The 17,749-nt window shown below is 47.7% G+C and overlaps 1 protein-coding gene across 3 annotated transcripts in view; it reads left to right on the top strand.

Annotated features, from left to right (window-relative positions):
• LOC127911875 (uncharacterized) overlaps positions 1–17,749 on the top strand; it is a 46,785-nt gene that overhangs the window by 26,505 nt on the left and 2,531 nt on the right. The window contains exons 3-4 of one of the 3 annotated variants that reach the window (XM_052479810.1): positions 6,796–6,898; positions 10,912–11,014. In XM_052479810.1, coding sequence (XP_052335770.1) covers positions 6,796–6,898; positions 10,912–11,009 — 201 coding nt within the window. In that variant the 3' untranslated portion in view covers positions 11,010–11,014. Of the gene's footprint in view, positions 1–6,795; positions 6,899–10,911; positions 16,348–17,749 lie in introns of those variants that run through there. The other 2 variants (XM_052479809.1, XM_052479811.1) reach the window with 2 other exon arrangements.

Genomic DNA, 17,749 nt, shown 5'->3' on the forward strand with positions numbered 1-17,749 from the left:
TGGGAGGCAGTGTCAGTTTGACTGGGAGGCAGGCACAGTGGTAGTTTGACTGGGAGGCAGGCACAGTGGTAGTTTGACTGGGAGGCAGGCACAGTGGTAGTTTGACTGGGAGGCAGGCACAGTGGTAGTTTGACTGGGAGGCAGTGGTAGTTTGACTGGGAGGCAGGCACAGTGTCAGTTTGACTGTGAGGCAGGCACAGTGGTAGTTTGACTGGGAGGCAGGCACAGTGGTAGTTTGACTGGGAGGCAGGCACAGTGGTAGTTTGACTGGGAGGCAGGCACAGTGGTAGTTTGACTGGGAGGCAGGCACAGTGGTAGTTTGACTGGGAGGCAGGCACAGTGTAAGTTTGACTGGGAGGCAGGCACAGTGTCAGTTTGACTGGGAGGCAGTGGTAGTTTGACTGGGAGGCAGGCACAGTGGTAGTTTGACTGGGAGGCAGGCACAGTGTCAGTTTGACTGGGAGGCAGGCACAGTGGTAGTTTGACTGGGAGGCAGGCACAGTGTCAGTTTGACTGGGAGGCAGGCACAGTGGTAGTTTGACTGGGAGGCAGGCACAGTGGTAGTTTGACTGGGAGGCAGGCACAGTGGTAGTTTGACTGGGAGGCAGGCACAGTGGTAGTTTGACTGGGAGGCAGGCACAGTGTTAGTTTGACTGGGAGGCAGGCACAGTGTCAGTTTGACTGGGAGGCAGGCACAGTGTCAGTTTGACTGGGAGGCAGGCACAGTGTCAGTTTGACTGGGAGGCAGGCACAGTGGTAGTTTGACTGGGAGGCAGGCACAGTGGTAGTTTGACTGGGAGGCAGTGGTAGTTTGACTGGGAGGCAGGCACAGTGTCAGTTTGACTGGGAGGCAGGCACAGTGTCAGTTTGACTGGGAGGCAGGCACAGTGGTAGTTTGTCTGGGAGGCAGGCACAGTGGTAGTTTGACTGGGAGGCAGGCACAGTGGTAGTTTGACTGGGAGGCAGGCACAGTGGTAGTTTGACTGGGAGGCAGGCACAGTGGTAGTTTGACTGGGAGGCAGTGGTAGTTTGACTGGGAGGAAGGCACAGTGGTAGTTTGACTGGGAGGCAGGCACAGTGGTAGTTTGACTGGGAGGCAGGCACAGTGGTAGTTTGACTGGGAGGCAGTGGTAGTTTGACTGGGAGGCAGTGTCAGTTTGACTGGGAGGCAGGCACAGTGTCAGTTTGACTGGGAGGCAGTGTCAGTTTGACTGGGAGGCAGGCACAGTGGTAGTTTGACTGGGAGGCAGTGGTAGTTTGACTGGGAGGCAGTGTCAGTTTGACTGGGAGGCAGGCACAGTGTCAGTTTGACTGGGAGGCAGTGTCAGTTTGACTGGGAGGCAGGCACAGTGGTAGTTTGACTGGGAGGCAGGCACAGTGGTAGTTTGACTGGGAGGCAGGCACAGTGGTAGTTTGACTGGGAGACAGGCACAGTGGTAGTTTGACTGGGAGGCAGGCACAGTGGTAGTTTGACTGGGAGGCAGGCACAGTGGTAGTTTGACTGGGAGGCAGTGGTAGTTTGACTGGGAGGCAGGCACAGTGGTAGTTTGACTGGGAGGCAGGCACAGTGGTAGTTTGACTGGGAGGCAGGCACAGTGGTAGTTTGACTGGGAGGCAGGCACAGTGGTAGTTTGACTGGGAGGCAGTGTCAGTTTGACTGGGAGGCAGGCACAGTGGTAGTTTGACTGGGAGGCAGGCACAGTGTCAGTTTGACTGGGAGGCAGGCACAGTGTCAGTTTGACTGGGAGGCAGGCACAGTGGTAGTTTGACTGGGAGGCAGGCACAGTGGTAGTTTGACTGGGAGGCAGGCACATTGGTAGTTTAACTGGGAGGCAGGCACAGTGGTAGTTTGACTGGGAGGCAGGCACAGTGGTAGTTTGACTGGGAAGCAGGCACAGTGGTAGTTTGACTGGGAGGCAGGCACAGTGGTAGTTTGACTGGGAGGCAGTGGTAGTTTGACTGGGAGGCAGGCACAGTGGTAGTTTGACTGGGAGGCAGGCACAGTGGTAGTTTGACTGGGAGGCAGGCACAGTGGTAGTTTGACTGGGAGGCAGGCACAGTGGTAGTTTGACTGGGAGGCAGTGTTAGTTTGACTGGGAGGCAGGCACAGTGGTAGTTTGACTGGGAGGCAGGCACAGTGTCAGTTTGACTGGGAGGCAGGCACAGTGTCAGTTTGACTGGGAGGCAGTGTCAGTTTGACTGGGAGGCAGGCACAGTGGTAGTTTGACTGGGAGGCAGGCACAGTGGTAGTTTGACTGGGAGGCAGGCACAGTGGTAGTTTGACTGGGAGGCAGGCACAGTGGTAGTTTGACTGGGAGGCAGTGGTAGTTTGACTGGGAGGCAGGCACAGTGTCAGTTTGACTGGGAGGCAGGCACAGTGGTAGTTTGACTGGGAGGCAGGCACAGTGGTAGTTTGACTGGGAGGCAGGCACATTGGTAGTTTGACTGGGAGGCAGGCACAGTGGTAGTTTGACTGGGAGGCAGGCACAGTGGGAGTTTGACTGGGAGGCAGGCACAGTGGTAGTTTGACTGGGAGGCAGGCACAGTGTCAGTTTGACTGGGAGGAAGGCACAGTGGTAGTTTGACTGGGCGGCAGGCACAGTGTCAGTTTGACTGGGAGGCAGGCACAGTGGTAGTTTGACTGGGAGGCAGGCACAGTGGTAGTTTGACTGGGAGGCAGGCACAGTGGTAGTTTGACTGGGAGGCAGTGGTAGTTTGACTGGGAGGCAGGCACAGTGTCAGTTTGACTGGGAGGCAGGCACAGTGGTAGTTTGACTGGGAGGCAGGCACAGTGGTAGTTTGACTGGGAGGCAGGCACATTGGTAGTTTGACTGGGAGGCAGGCACAGTGGTAGTTTGACTGGGAGGCAGGCACAGTGGTAGTTTGACTGGGAGGCAGGCGCAGTGTCAGTTTGACTGGGAGGCAGGCGCAGTGTCAGTTTGACTGGGAGGCAGGCGCAGTGTCAGTTTGACTGGGAGGCAGGCGCAGTGTCAGTTTGACTGGGAGGCAGGCACAGTGTCAGTTTGACTGGGAGGCAGGCACAGTGTCAGTTTGACTGGGAGACAGTGTCAGTTTGACTGGGAGGCAGTGTCAGTTTGACTGGGAGGCAGTGTCAGTTTGACTGGGAGGCAGTGGTAGTTTGACTGGGAGGCAGGCACAGTGGTAGTTTGACTGGGAGGCAGGCACAGTGGTAGTTTGACTGGGAGGCAGGCACAGTGGTAGTTTGACTGGGAGGCAGGCACAGTGTCAGTTTGACTGGGAGGCAGGCACAGTGTCAGTTTGACTGGGAGGCAGGCACAGTGTCAGTTTGACTGGGAGGCAGGCACAGTGTCAGTTTGACTGGGAGGCAGGCACAGTGTCAGTTTGACTGGGAGGCAGGCACAGTGGTAGTTTGACTGGGAGGAAGGCACAGTGTCAGTTTGACTGGGAGGCAGGCACAGTGTCAGTTTGACTGGGAGGCAGGCACAGTGGTAGTTTGACTGGGAGGAAGGCACAGTGTCAGTTTGACTGGGAGTAAGGCACAGTGGTAGTTTGACTGGGAGGAAGGCACAGTGTCAGTTTGACTGGGAGTAAGGCACAGTGGAAGTTTGAGCATGTACATCTTGGCGGGGGGGTGCATGCCAGCAAAGCCACAACACTAAGAAATACATGAATTGCACTATAACGGTGACAAACGGTGCCCACAAACTGTTAGGGCCTACATAAAGCTGTCCCAACAGCAGAGTCCCAACAGCAGAGTCCCAACAGCAGAGTCCCAACAGCAGAGTCCCAACAGCAGAGTCCCAACAGCAGAGTCCCAACAGCAGAGTCCCAACAGCAGAGTCCCAACAGCAGAGTCCCAACAGCAGAGTCCCAACAGCAGAGTCCCAACAGCAGAGTCCCAACACCTTACCACTGTTACACCTGGCTATCAGCAGAGTCCCAACACCTTACCACTGTTACACCTGGCTATCAACAGAGTCCCAACACCTTACCACTGTTACACCTGGTTATCAGCAGATTCCCAACAGCAGTCCCAACACCTTACCACTGTTACACCTGGCTATCAGCAGAGTCCCAACACCTTACCACTGTTACACCTGGCTATCAACAGAGTCCCAACACCTTACCACTGTTACACCTGGTTATCAGCAGAGTCCCAACAGCAGTCCCAACACCTTACCACTGTTACACCTGGTTATCAGCGGAGTCCCAACACCTTACCACTGTTACACCTGGTTATCAGCAGAGTCCCAACACCTTACCACTGTTACACCTGGTTATCAGCAGAGTCCCAACAGCAGTCCCAACACCTTACCACTGTTACACCTGGTTATCAGCGGAGTCCCAACACCTTACCACTGTTACACCTGGTTATCAGCAGAGTCCCAACACCTTACCACTGTTACACCTGGTTATCAGCGGAGTCCCAACACCTTACCACTGTTACACCTGGTTATCAGCAGAGTCCCAACACCTTACCACTGTTACACCTGGTTATCAGCGGTGGCAGCGAAACAGTTCATTCAGCCTCATTTAGTGTTGATTAAGGCCCCAGGCCTTCCGCTGGTTAGTGTTGATTAAGGCCCCAGGCCTTCCGCTGGTTAGTGTTGATTAAGGCCCCAGGCCTTCCTCTGGTTAGTGTTGATTAAGGCCCCAGGCCTTCCTCTGGTTAGTGTTGATTAAGGCCCCAGGCCTTCCTCTGGTTAGTGTTGATTAAGGCCCCAGGCCTTCCACTGGTTAGTGTTGATTAAGGCCCCAGGCCTTCCACTGGTTAGTGTTGATTAAGGCCCCAGGCCTTCCACTGGTTAGTGTTGATTAAGGCCCCAGGCCTTCCTCTGGTTAGTGTTGATTAAGGCCCCAGGCCTTCCACTGGTTAGTGTTGATTAAGGCCCCAGGCCTTCCACTGGTTAGTGTTGATTAAGGCCCCAGGCCTTCCTCTGGTTAGTGTTGATTAAGGCCCCAGGCCTTCCTCTGGTTAGTGTTGATTAAGGCCCCAGGCCTTCCGCTGGTTAGTGTTGATTAAGGTCCCAGGCCTTCCGCTGGTTAGTGTTGATTAAGGCCCTAGGCCTTCCTCTGGTTATTGTTGATTAAGGCCCCAGGCCTTCCTCTGGTTAGTGTTGATTAAGGCCCCAGGCCTTCCGCTGGTTAGTGTTGATTAAGGCCCCCAGGCCTTCCGCTGGTTAGTGTTGATTAAGGCCCCAGGCCTTCCTCTGGTTAGTGTTGATTAAGGCCCCAGGCCTTCCACTGGTTAGTGTTGATTAAGGCCCCAGGCCTTCCACTGGTTAGTGTTGATTAAGGCCCCAGGCCTTCCACTGGTTAGTGTTGATTAAGGCCCCAGGCCTTCCTCTGGTTAGTGTTGATTAAGGCCCCAGGCCTTCCACTGGTTAGTGTTGATTAAGGCCCCAGGCCTTCCACTGGTTAGTGTTGATTAAGGCCCCAGGCCTTCCACTGGTTAGTGTTGATTAAGGCCCCAGGCCTTCCTCTGGTTAGTGTTGATTAAGGCCCCAGGCCTTCCGCTGGTTAGTGTTGATTAAGGCCCCAGGCCTTCCGCTGGTTAGTGTTGATTAAGGCCCCAGGCCTTCTGCTGGTTAGTGTTGATTAAGGCCCCAGGCCTTCCACTGGTTAGTGTTGATTAAGGCCCCAGGCCTTCCGCTGGTTAGTGTTGATTAAGGCCCCAGGCCTTCCGCTGGTTAGTGTTGATTAAGGCCCCAGGCCTTCCGCTGGTTAGTGTTGATTAAGGCCCCAGGCCTTCCTCTGGTTAGTGTTGATTAAGGCCCCAGGCCTTCCTCTGGTTAGTGTTGATTAAGGCCCCAGGCCTTCCACTGGTTAGTGTTGATTAAGGCCCCAGGCCTTCCTCTGGTTAGTGTTGATTAAGGCCCCAGGCCTTCCACTGGTTAGTGTTGATTAAGGCCCCAGGCCTTCCACTGGTTAGTGTTGATTAAGGCCCCAGGCCTTCCGCTGGTTAGTGTTGATTAAGGCCCCAGGCCTTTCCCGCGTGGAGCCAGGTGCCCCGTTTTGGCTGGTGGCGAAGTCGGCTCAATACAAAAGTGACGTGGAGTAATGAGTAGGAATTTTTTTGTGATTGCTGTTGATTAAAAAAAGGCTTTGATCTGACTTCCCAATGAAAACTATTTTGAAAATTGTAACATATTTTATGGAAGATGTTTCTGGACGATGCACCATGCTGCCTTGTTGACAACATGACCGAGCCGCAGATTACTGTTCTATTTGAGAAGCAGATTACTGTTCTATTTGAGAAGCAGATTACTGTTCTATTTGAGAAGCAGATTACTGTTCTATTTGAGAAGCAGATTACTGTTCTATTTGAGAAGCAGATTACTGTTCTATTTAATATATAATATATGCCATTTAGCAGACGCTTTTATCCAAAGCGACTTACAGTCACGTGTGCATACATTCTACGTATGGGTGGTCCCGGGAATCGAACCCACTACCCTGGCGTTATTTGAGAAGCAGATTACTGTTCTATTTGAGAAGCAGATTACTGTTCTATTTGAGAAGCAGATTACTGTTCTATTTGAGAAGCAGATTACTGTTCTATTTGAGAAGCAGATTACTGTTCTATTTGAGAAGCAGATTACTGTTCTATTTGAGAAGCAGATTACTGTTCTATTTGAGAAGCAGATTACTGTTCTATTTGAGAAGCAGATTACTGTTCTATGCTCCTCCTTCACTGCTTTTTCCAGATCAAGTCATGGGCTAAAACCTGGTACCCTTAACTCCCTTGCTGTCTCCGGTAGGACCAATCTTCAACTTTTTAAATTCTCAAATAAATCCAATCAATCAATTCAGGTGTGTCCAGACATCCTGGGGTTGAAGGAGTGGTCGAACCAGAGAACTGCAGCCTGGATCAAGGATACAACAGTAACAGCACAACGCATGGCGATAGAACCTGGTAAGCCCAACATGGTACCATGTGTTTTCCCCCTGGGGTGAAAATGTTGTTGTTTTGAAAGTGTATTTCCTGAAATTTTACAGACATTACAGCACCGCATACGGTATCTAAATGAAATGTTCACAGTTCCATAAGGTGCAGTTTTAGTTTTTTTTTTAAATAATTGTGTTTAAAATGCTTGCATGTGTTACTTGATGTGGAATAGAGTTCCATGTAGTCATGTCTCTATGTAGTACTGTGTTTCCCAGAGTCTGTTCTGGATTTGGGGACTGTGAAGAGACCTCTTGTAGCATGTCTTGTGGGATATGCATGGGTGTCTGAGCTGTGTACTAGTCGTTTGAACAGACACCTCGGTGCATTCAACATGTCAATACCTTTAAGACATGGGTCTATGCATTTATGTAAACAGGTAGAGTATCTCATGATAAGATGTAGATCACACTATCAACCTAGAGAGTTTTCATCTGTATTTTTCGTAGCTGTCTACATATCACCACAGAGCGATTAGCACTAAATGAGCTGTGTAGGGCCATAAGCAAACAGGAAAACGCTCATCCAGAGGCAGCGCTCCTAGTGGCTGGAGACTTTAATGCAGGGAAACTTAAATCAGTTTTACCAAATTTCTATCAGCATGTTAAATGTGCAACCAAGAGGTAAAAAAAGAAATCAAGACCACCTTTACTTCACACACAGAGATGTGTACAAAGCTCTCCCTCTCCCTGAATTTTGTAAATCTGACCAAATCAAATGTATTTATATAGCCCTTCGTACATCAGCTGATATTTCAAAGTGCTGTACAGAAACCCAGCCTAAAACCCCAAACAGCAAGCAATGCAGGTGTAGAAGCACGGTGGTTAGGAAAAACTCCCTAGAAAGGCCAAAACCTAGGAAGAAACCTAAAGAGGAACCAGGGTATGAGGGGTGGCCAGTCCTCTTCTGGCTGTGCCGGGTGGAGATTATAAACCTAGAGAGGAACCAGGCTATGTGGGGTGGGTAGTCCTCTTCTGGCTGTGCCGGGTGGAGATTATAACAGAACATGGCCAAGATGTTCAAATGTTCATAAATGACCAGCAGGGTCAAATAATAATAATCACAGTGGTTGTTGGGGGTGCAACAGGTAAATGTCAGGAGTAAATGTCAGTTGGCTTTTCATAGCCGATCATTAAGAGTATCTCTACCGCTCCTGCTGTCTCTAGAGAGTTGAAAACAGCAGATCTGGGACAGGTAGCACGTCCGGTGAACAGGTCAGGGTTTCATAGCCACAGGCAGAACAGTTGAAACTGGAGCAGCAGCACGGCCAGGTGGACTGGGGACAGCAAGGAGTCATCATGCCAGGTAGTCCTGAGGCATGGTCCTAGGGCTCAGGTCCTCAGAGAGAGAGAGAGACAGAAAGAATTAGAGAGAGCATACTTAAATTCACACAGGACACCGGATAAGACAGGAGAAGTACTCCAGATATAACAGACTAGCCCCCCGACACATAAACTACTGCAACATAAATACTGGAGGCTGAGACAGGAGGGGTCAGGAGACACTGTGGCCCCATCCGATGATACCCCTGGACAGGAACAAAGAGGCAGGATATAACCCCACCCACTTGGCCAAAGAACAGCCCCCACACCACTAGATGGATAACTTCAACCACCAACTTACCATCCTGAGACAAGGCCGAGTATAGCCCACAAAGATCTCCGCCACGGCACAACCCAAGGTGGGGTGCCAACCCGGACAGGAAGATCACGTCAGTGACTCAACCCACTCAAGTGACGCACCCCTCCTAGGGACGGTATGGAAGAGCACCAGTAAGCCAGTGACTCAGCCCCTGTAATAGGGTTAGAGGCAGAGAATCCCAGTGGAGAGGAACCGGCCAGGCAGAGACAGCAAGGGTGGTTCGTTGCTCCAGAGCCTTTCCGTTCACCTTCACACTCCTGGGCCAGACTACACTTAATCATATGACCTATGACCTTTAAATACTTAAAGGTTGAGACCGAGTCTGCGTCTCTCACATGGGTAGGCAGACCATACCATAAAATTGGAGCTCTTTCGGAGAAAGCCCTGCCTCCAGCTGTTTGCTTAGAAATTCTAGGGACAATTAGGAGGCCTGCGTCTTGTGACCGTAGCGTACGTATAGGTATGTACGGCAAGACCAAATCAGAGAGATAGGTAGGAGCAAGCTCATGTCATGCTTTGTAGGTTAGCAGTAAAACCTTGAGATCAGCCCTTGCCTTAAAAGGAAGCCAGTGTAGGGAGGCTAGCACTGGAGTAATATGATCAATTTGTTTGGTTCTAGTCAGAGTTTTAGCAGCCGTATTTAGCACTAACTGAAGTTTATTTAGTGCTTTATCCGGGTAGCAGGAAAGTAGAGCATTGCGGTAGTCTAACCTAGAAGTAACAAAAGCATGGATTCATTTTTCTGCATCATTTATGGACAGAAAGCTTATGATTTTTGCAATGTTATGCAGTTTGGGGAAAAAGCTTGAAACAGTCTTGATATGTTCGTCAAAAGAGAGATCAGGGTCCAAAGTAACGCCGAGGTCCTTCACAGTTTTATTTGAGACGACTGTATAACCATCAAGATTAATTGTTAGATTCAACAGAAGATCTCTTTGTTTCTTGGGACCTAGAACAAGTATCTCTGTTTTGTCCGAGTTTAAAAATAGAACATTTGCAGCCATCCACTTCCTTATGTCTGAAACACACTCGTCTAGCGAGGGCAATTTGGAACTTCACCATGTTTTAGATCTAACTTCAGACGGGTTGGTTGTTTAGCAACTAGCAACACAACCTACAGACGGGTCGGTTGTTTAAAACCTCTTGGAACTACCCATCCCGGATCCGGGAGAATTGTCATCAACTACACTAATTAGCATAGCGCAACGGTCAAAAAATATTACTAGAAAATATTCATATTCATGACATCACAACTTAGCCTTTTGTTAAATCACCCTGTCTTCTCAGATTTTGAAATTATGCTTTACAGCCAAAGCAAGACAAGCATTTGTGTAAGTTTATCGATAGCCTAGCATAGCATTATGTCCAGCTAGCAGCAGGAAGCTTGGTCACGAAAATCAGAAAAGCAATCAAATTAACCGTTTACCTTTGATGATCTTTGGATCTTTTCACTGACGACACTCCCAGTTAGAATGTTCCTTTTGTTCCATAAAGACTATTTTTATACCCAAAATACCTCTGTTTGTTTGTCACGTTATGTTCAGAAATCCAAGATAGGAACACAACGGTTTCAAAACATGAGTCATTTCCCGATTGGATTTTTCTTAGGCTTTCGCCTGCAATGTCAGTTCTGTTACACTCACAGACAATATTTTGACAGTTTTGGAAACTTTAGAGTGTATTCTAACCTAAGCTGTCAATTATATAAAATTATATATTTATATACTTCCTGGTTTGATTTTCCTCAGGTTTTCGCCTGATATAATACATCATATTATATCAGGCGAAAACCTGAGGAAAATCAAACCAGGAAGTGCTGTTTTCCCTGAAAGCTCTCTGTTCCATTGGATGCCTCCATTTAAAGGGATATCAACCAGACATAGTTTTGGGCTTTTATTTTGAAAAATGAGCTAGAAAGATAACATCACGTCAGTGGATAGCTGGGTGTTCGCAGAGTTTTGCTGGCGCAACAGAGTGGGGCAGCCATTGTCTCTCCCTCTCCTATTGAAAAAGCGACAGTCCCGGTTGATATATTATCGATGATATATTTTAAAAACAACGTGAGGATTGATTATAAAAAAAATGTTTGACATGTTTCTGTGGGCATTACGGATACTACTTGGAATTTTCGTCTGCGATGTCGTGACCACTGGAGCCAACATCAGAGGATGTTGTTGAAAATGATCCCGCTAAAGGGATGGGTGCGTCAAGAAGTTAATCCGTGTTGAATTCAGTCTGTAACACAGCAAAATGTGGAATAAGTCAAGGGGTGTGAAATACATTCTGAAGACACTGTATGAATGTCAATCAACCAACCAACCAATCAATGTACTGTGTTCCAGGTGTGAATAGCGTGCATTACTTTGAGGACCTGAGGGACCTGCAGAGGAAGTTGTTCAGGGGGATCCGGTGGATGTCCAGCAGGGGTCGCGACCTTTGAGCTGGGTGAACATGACAACCTCTCCAGGACTTTATACACCATCAGCCTCAAACGCACCTCTCACAACACCTCCCTCCTCTGCTCCCCCACCACCATGCTTCCCTCCTTTGCTCCCCCCACGCCTCCCTCCTTTGCTCCCCCCACACCTCCCTACCTGAAAGACATTTAATAAAAATATTATGTAAATGTCCTAAAGTGCAAATATACATATATACATACATATATTAAAATAAAATTTTCTCATTTAAATATAACATTTTCTCATTTAAATACAACATTATCTTATTTAAATATAACATTTTCTGATTGAAATATACATTATCTGATTTAAATATACATTATCTGATGAAATTGCTTTAGAAAGGGGCACAAGACAGGGATGTCCTTTCTCCCCTCTTCTGTTTGCACTGGTAATTGAACCACTTGCAGAAAGAATTAGACAGGACCCACACAAACAGGTATTGGGGGAGTGTTAGAACATAACGAACAAAATTACAGTTAACAAAAATGGCCGCTTAAACCAGTATAAACTCATGTATAGAATGTATTATACCAGAGACAAAATTCACAACATCTACAGCATAACGGCAGAGTTATGTCTCAAGTGTAAGCATTATTTTCACTCTGTCGTTTTAGGTTAGTATTGCGGAGTAACTACAATGTCATTGATCCATCCACAGTTTTCTCCTATCACAGCCAATAAACTCTGTAACTATTTTAAAGTCACCATTGGCCTCATGGTAAACTCGCTGAGTGGTTTCCTTCGGAAGGATGCCTTTATCTTTATAGTGACTGGGTGTATTGATACACCATTGTCATGACGTTGGCCTGTGGGTAAGGTTTACCCTCGACCTGCATGGCAAGCGGTACCGGAGTGCCAAGTCTAGGACAAAAAGGCTTCTCGACAGTTTTTACCCCCAAGCCATAAGACTCCGGACTATTTGCATTGTGTGCCCCCCCCCAACCCCTCTTTTACGCTTCTGCGACTCTCGACTCATCTTATACATTGGGGCAAAAAAGTATTTAGTCAGCCACCAATTGTGCAAGTTCTCCCACTTAAAATGATGAGGCCTGTAATTTTCATCATAGGTACACTTCAACTATGACAGACAAAATGAGAAAAAAAATTCAGAAAATCACATTGTAGGATTTTTAATGAATTTATTGTCATATATGCATAGTCACTTTAACTTCTTGAATATAGGGGGGCGCTATTTTAATTTTTGGATGAAAAACATATCCCCGTTTTAAACAAGATATTTTGTCATGAAAAGATGCTCGACTATGCATATAATTGACCGCTTTGGAAAGAAAACACTCTGACGTTTCCAAAACTACAAAGATATTGTCTGTGAGTGCCACAGAACTGATGTTACAGAAAAAAACCCAGATAAAAATCCAATCAGGAAGTGAAACCGCCTCATGCCAATGACTCCTTATATGGCTGTGAATGGGCCACGAATGAGCTTAGGCTTTCTGTCGCTTCCCCAAGATGTCGACAGCATTGTGACGTATTTGTAGGCATGTCATTGGAAGATTGACCATAAGAAACTACATCTACCAGGTGGTCGCTTGGTGTCCTCTGTCGCAATTATTGCGTAATCTCCAGCTGCAGTATTTTTCCGTTTGATTCTGATGAGAAGCCAACTGCCACCACTGATAGATTATCGAATAGATATGAACACCTTGAGGATTGATTCTAAACAACGTTTGCCATGTTTCTGGCGATATTATGGAGATAATTTGGAAAAAAGTTTGGCGTTGTAAGTGACTGCATTTTCCGGTCTTTTTCTTAGCCAAACGTGATGAACAAAACGGAGCTATTTGGTCTACACAAATAATCTGTTTGGAAAAAATGAACATTTGCTATCTAACTAAGAGTCTCGTCATTGAAAACATCCGAAGTTCTTCAAAGGTAAATTATTTTATTTGAATGCTGAATGCTAGGCTTAATGCTATGCTAGGCTATCAATAGTCTTACACAAATGCTTGTGTAGCTTTGGTTGAAAAGCATATCTTGAAAATCTGAGATGACAGTGTTGTTAACAAAAGGCTAAGCTTGTGTTTCAATGTATTTCTTTCATTTAATTTGGGATTTTCATGAATAGGAAACGTTGCGTTATGGTAATGAGCTTGAGGCTATGATTACGCTCCCGGATACGGGATTGCTCGTCGCTAGAGGTTAACCATACCCTCATGTATTACCTCAATAAGCCTGACTAACAGGTGTTTGTATATAGCTTTTGCTACTCTTTGTTCAAATGTATTTTTACTGTTGTTTTATTTCTATACTTAGCTACACACACACACACACACACACACACATATACCTTTTTTTCCCCACACCATTGGTTAGAGCCTGTAAGTAAGCATTTCACTGTAAGGTCTACCTGTTGTATTCGGCGCACGTGACAAATAAACTTTGATTTGATTTGACCCTCTCACCCTTTACCATTTACCCTCTGAACTCTACCCTTTACCCACTACCATCCACCCTTTACCCACTACCCTTTACCAGCTTCCCTTCACCCGCTTCTCTTTACCCACAACCCTCTGCCCGCTACCGTCTAACCACTACCCTTTACCCACTACCCTTTACCCACTACCGTTTAACCACTACCGTTTAACCACTACCGTTTACCCACAACCCTCTACCCTTTACCCGGTACCATCTACACATTACCCTCTACCATTTACCCACATCCCTTTACCCACTACCCATTAAACTCAACCCTCTACCCTTTACCTGGTACCATCTACACATTACCCTCTACCATTTACCCACCTCCCTTTACCCACTACCCTTTACCCGCTACCGTTTAACCACTACCCTTTACCCACTACCGTCTAACCACTACCCTTTACCCGCTACCGTTTAACCACTACCCTTTACCCACTACCGTCTAACCACTACCCTTTACCCGCTACCCTTTACCCACTACCCTTTACCCACTACCCTTTACCCACTACCGTCTAACCACTACCCTTTACCCGCTACCCTTTACCCGCTACCGTTTAACCACTACCCTTTACCCACTACTGTCTAACCACTACCCTTTACCCACTACCCTTTACCCGCTACCGTTTAACCACTACCCTTTACCCACTACCCTTTACCCACTACCCTTTACCCACTACCGTTTAACCACTACCCTTTACCCGCTACCCTTTACCCACTACCGTTTAACCACTACCCTTTAAACTCAACCCTCTATCCTTTACCCGGTACCATCTACACATTACCCTCTACCATTTACCCACCTACCTTTACCCGAATCCCTCTACCATTTACCTTCTACCCACCTCCCTTTTCCCGAATCCCTCTACCATTTACCTTCTACCCGCTACCATTTACCCACCTCCCTTTACCAGAATCCCTCTACCATTTACCCACCTCCCTTTACCCGAATCCCTCTACCATTTACCCACCTCCCTTTACCCGAATCCCTCTACCATTTACCCACCTCCCTTTACCAGAATCCCTCTACCATTTACCCACCTCCCTTTACCAGAATCCCTCTACCATTTACCCACCTCCCTTTACCCGAATTCCTCTACCATCTACCCACCTCCCTTTACCCGCTGCCATTTACCCACCTCCCTTTACCCGAATCCCTCTACCATTTACCCACCTCCCTTTACCCACATTACCCGCTACCCTCTACCATTTACCCGCTACCCTCTTACTATTGTTTACCTTCCTCCTACTACCCGCTTCCCTCTACCCTTTACCTGCTACCCGCTACAGCAACCCTTTATCCACTGCACTTCACCCTCCACTTATCCTGATTGGGTCAGACCACCCACATCTCGTCACCCCGACGGAGCCTATACGAGCTGGACCAGAAGGGCCCATTGCTGTCCATACATCCTTGGGTTGGGCTGTGCAAGGTCCAGCCCATCTACTTCTCTCCACCCAAGCTGTACAGTCACAGCAAGTCCTCTTCACCAGAAGCAATCCAGATGCAGCCATTAACCTCCTTCGGAATGTTGAGATGCTCTGGAAGATGGACACCTTCTCCAACCGGAAGCTACAGGAGGTCACTCGCTCGAAACATGACTCCTATGCATTAGACCTCCTGGAGAAGAGCACCACCACCACTGAAATGGATGGCGTTCGCAGGTATGCAACCCCACTGCTACGGGTGCCCAACCATCCTCCTCTGGCAACCACGACACGGGCTGTACTCCCACTACTGCATGGAACGGAGCGGCGCCTGGTGAAGAATCCTGAGCTTGCAGAAGTTCATAACCGAGAGATTCATAACCTTGTGAAGGCAGAAGTGACAGCTCATGAAGAGGGAAACGCACTCTGTGAATCCTGGTATCTCCCTCACCATGTTATCCAGCAACATGGTGGGAAGTATAGACTTGTCTTCAACTGTACATTCCAAGCTGCTGGTCAAAGCCTGAATGACTGTCTACTCCCCGGACCAACCTTAGGTCCTTCCTTTGCTCGGTGTCCTTCTCCGGTTCCGGCAGCACTCTACAGCCATCAGTGGAGACATCAAAGCCATGTTTCATCAGATTCGTTTACTGCCTTCCGACACCACACTGCTCCGGTTCATATGGCGAGATATGGAACGAGATGCAGAGCCCACAATCTATGAATGGCAGGTACTCCCATTTGGCACCACCTGCAGTCCTTGCTGTGCCATATACGCTCTGCAGAGACACGCACGGGAGCATCCAGACAGTGACCCAGAAGTATTGGATTCAGTGGAAAATGCCTTCTATGTGGATAACTGCTTACAGAGCATCCCATCCACGGCTGAAGCGAAAGCACTCCTTCATAGAGTACGTACAGTGGGCGAGTAACAGAGCAGAGGTTATCCAGCACCTCCCGCCACCAGCCAGGTCCAGTAGCAGTGAACTATGGCTATCGCAGTCTGGCGCTAACCCACAAGAGCCCACTCTAGGACTGAGATGGAGCTGCATACCGGATACCCTTGGGTACAAGCATCGCTTAGCCATGAGTACCGAAACCCTCACTCTGCGCACCGTCTACCGGAACCTGGCCAGTCAATACGATCCCCTTGGGTATATCCTGCCATACGCAACCCGGGCCAAAGTCTTAGTCCAGGACCTGTGGCAGACCAAGAGGGACTGGGATGAACCGATCCACCCGGCTGACCTAGTGGAATGATGGACCTGTTGGAAAACAGAGTTATCGGAGCTCTCTGAAGTCCAAATGCCAAAATGTTATGTACCACTCTGTGCTGACCAACCGGGATCATGCCTGGAACTGCATGTGTTCTGTGACACTTTGGAGCGAGCTTATGGGGCTGTTTCTTATCTAAAGAGGATCTAAACGATGTCAATAAAAGCGATGAATTGGGTGCCTTCTTGTTCTATACTAGTGTTCTTTATTAGCTCAGCACCTATGTTTTTAAGGATGTGAGTATGACCACAACATTTTCTCCAACCCTGCCTGAGGGCCCATCCAGGCCGGGATCTTTCACCTGCACTCCTACAAGGTAACATTGTCTGTCTGGTGCCACAGTATATCCAGGAATTCATTTTTTGTCCTCTGTGATGGAAATTCGTTTTTCATCCATATCTCTAAGGCCATACATGCCACCATGATAAATCCTGTTGTACATTCGACAGGGCATTCTGGGCTTTTCAATGACATTACGTGTAGGGGGGCGTGTCATCTTGATAATCGTTTCCGGTTCTTCAAAATGGCTACCATCACAATTAGCACATGTTTTTTTTGGTAATTTTGTAATTATAATTTCTGTGAGTTTTATATTCAAATGGTTTCTAATTAGGTTACTATATCAGGAATAGTTTAGTGCGTTTTCAGAGCAATCATGTTTTGTTTTTTTACCTACTGTCTCCATTTACTGTCATGTTACATGTTTCATATTTACTATCAACTGAATCCTATGGGCAATAAATCAGAAATAAAAATATTATTTCATTGTTTTTTTCCCCAACATTTTTGGGGGTGGTTATCAGGAGCATATGAGGATATGGATTGGATTGGACATGATTTGGAAAGGCACACACCTGTCTATATAAGGTCCGACAGTTGACAGTGCACGTCAGAGTAAAAAGCAAGCCATGAGATCGAAGGAATTGTCCGTAGAGCTCTGAGACAGGATTTTTGTCAAGGCACAGGTCTGGGGAAGGGTACAAAAACATTTAATTTCTGCAGCATTGCAGGTCCCCAAGAACACAGTGACCTCCATTATTCTTAAATGGAAGAAGTTTGGAACCACCAAGACTCTTACTAGAGCTGGCTGCCCGGCCAAACTGAGTAATCGGGGAGAAGGGCCTTGGTTAGGGAGTGCCAAGAACCCGATGGTCACTCTGACAGAGCTCCAGAGTTCCTCTGTGGAGATGGTTCCAGAAGGACAACCATCTCTGCATCACCCCACAAATCAGGCCTTTATGGTAAAGTGGCCAAACAGAAGCCACTCCTCAGTAAAAGGCACGTGACAGCCTCCTTGGAGTTTGCCAATGGGCACCTTAAGGACTCTCAGAGAAACAAGATTCTCTGGTCTGGTGAAACCAAGATTGATCTCTTTGGACTGAATGCCAAGCGTCACGTCTGGAGGAAACCTGGCACAAACCCTATGGTGAAGCATGGTGGTGGCAGCATCATGCTGTGGGGATGCTTTTCAGCGCCAGCGACTGGGAGACTAGTCAGGATCAAGGAAAAGCTGAATGGAGAAAAGTACAGAGATCTTTGATGAAAACCTGCTCCAGAGCACTCAGGACTTCAGACTGGG

This window comes from Oncorhynchus keta, chromosome 25, assembly GCF_023373465.1.
Source record: "Oncorhynchus keta strain PuntledgeMale-10-30-2019 chromosome 25, Oket_V2, whole genome shotgun sequence".
NCBI lineage: Eukaryota > Metazoa > Chordata > Actinopteri > Salmoniformes > Salmonidae > Oncorhynchus > Oncorhynchus keta.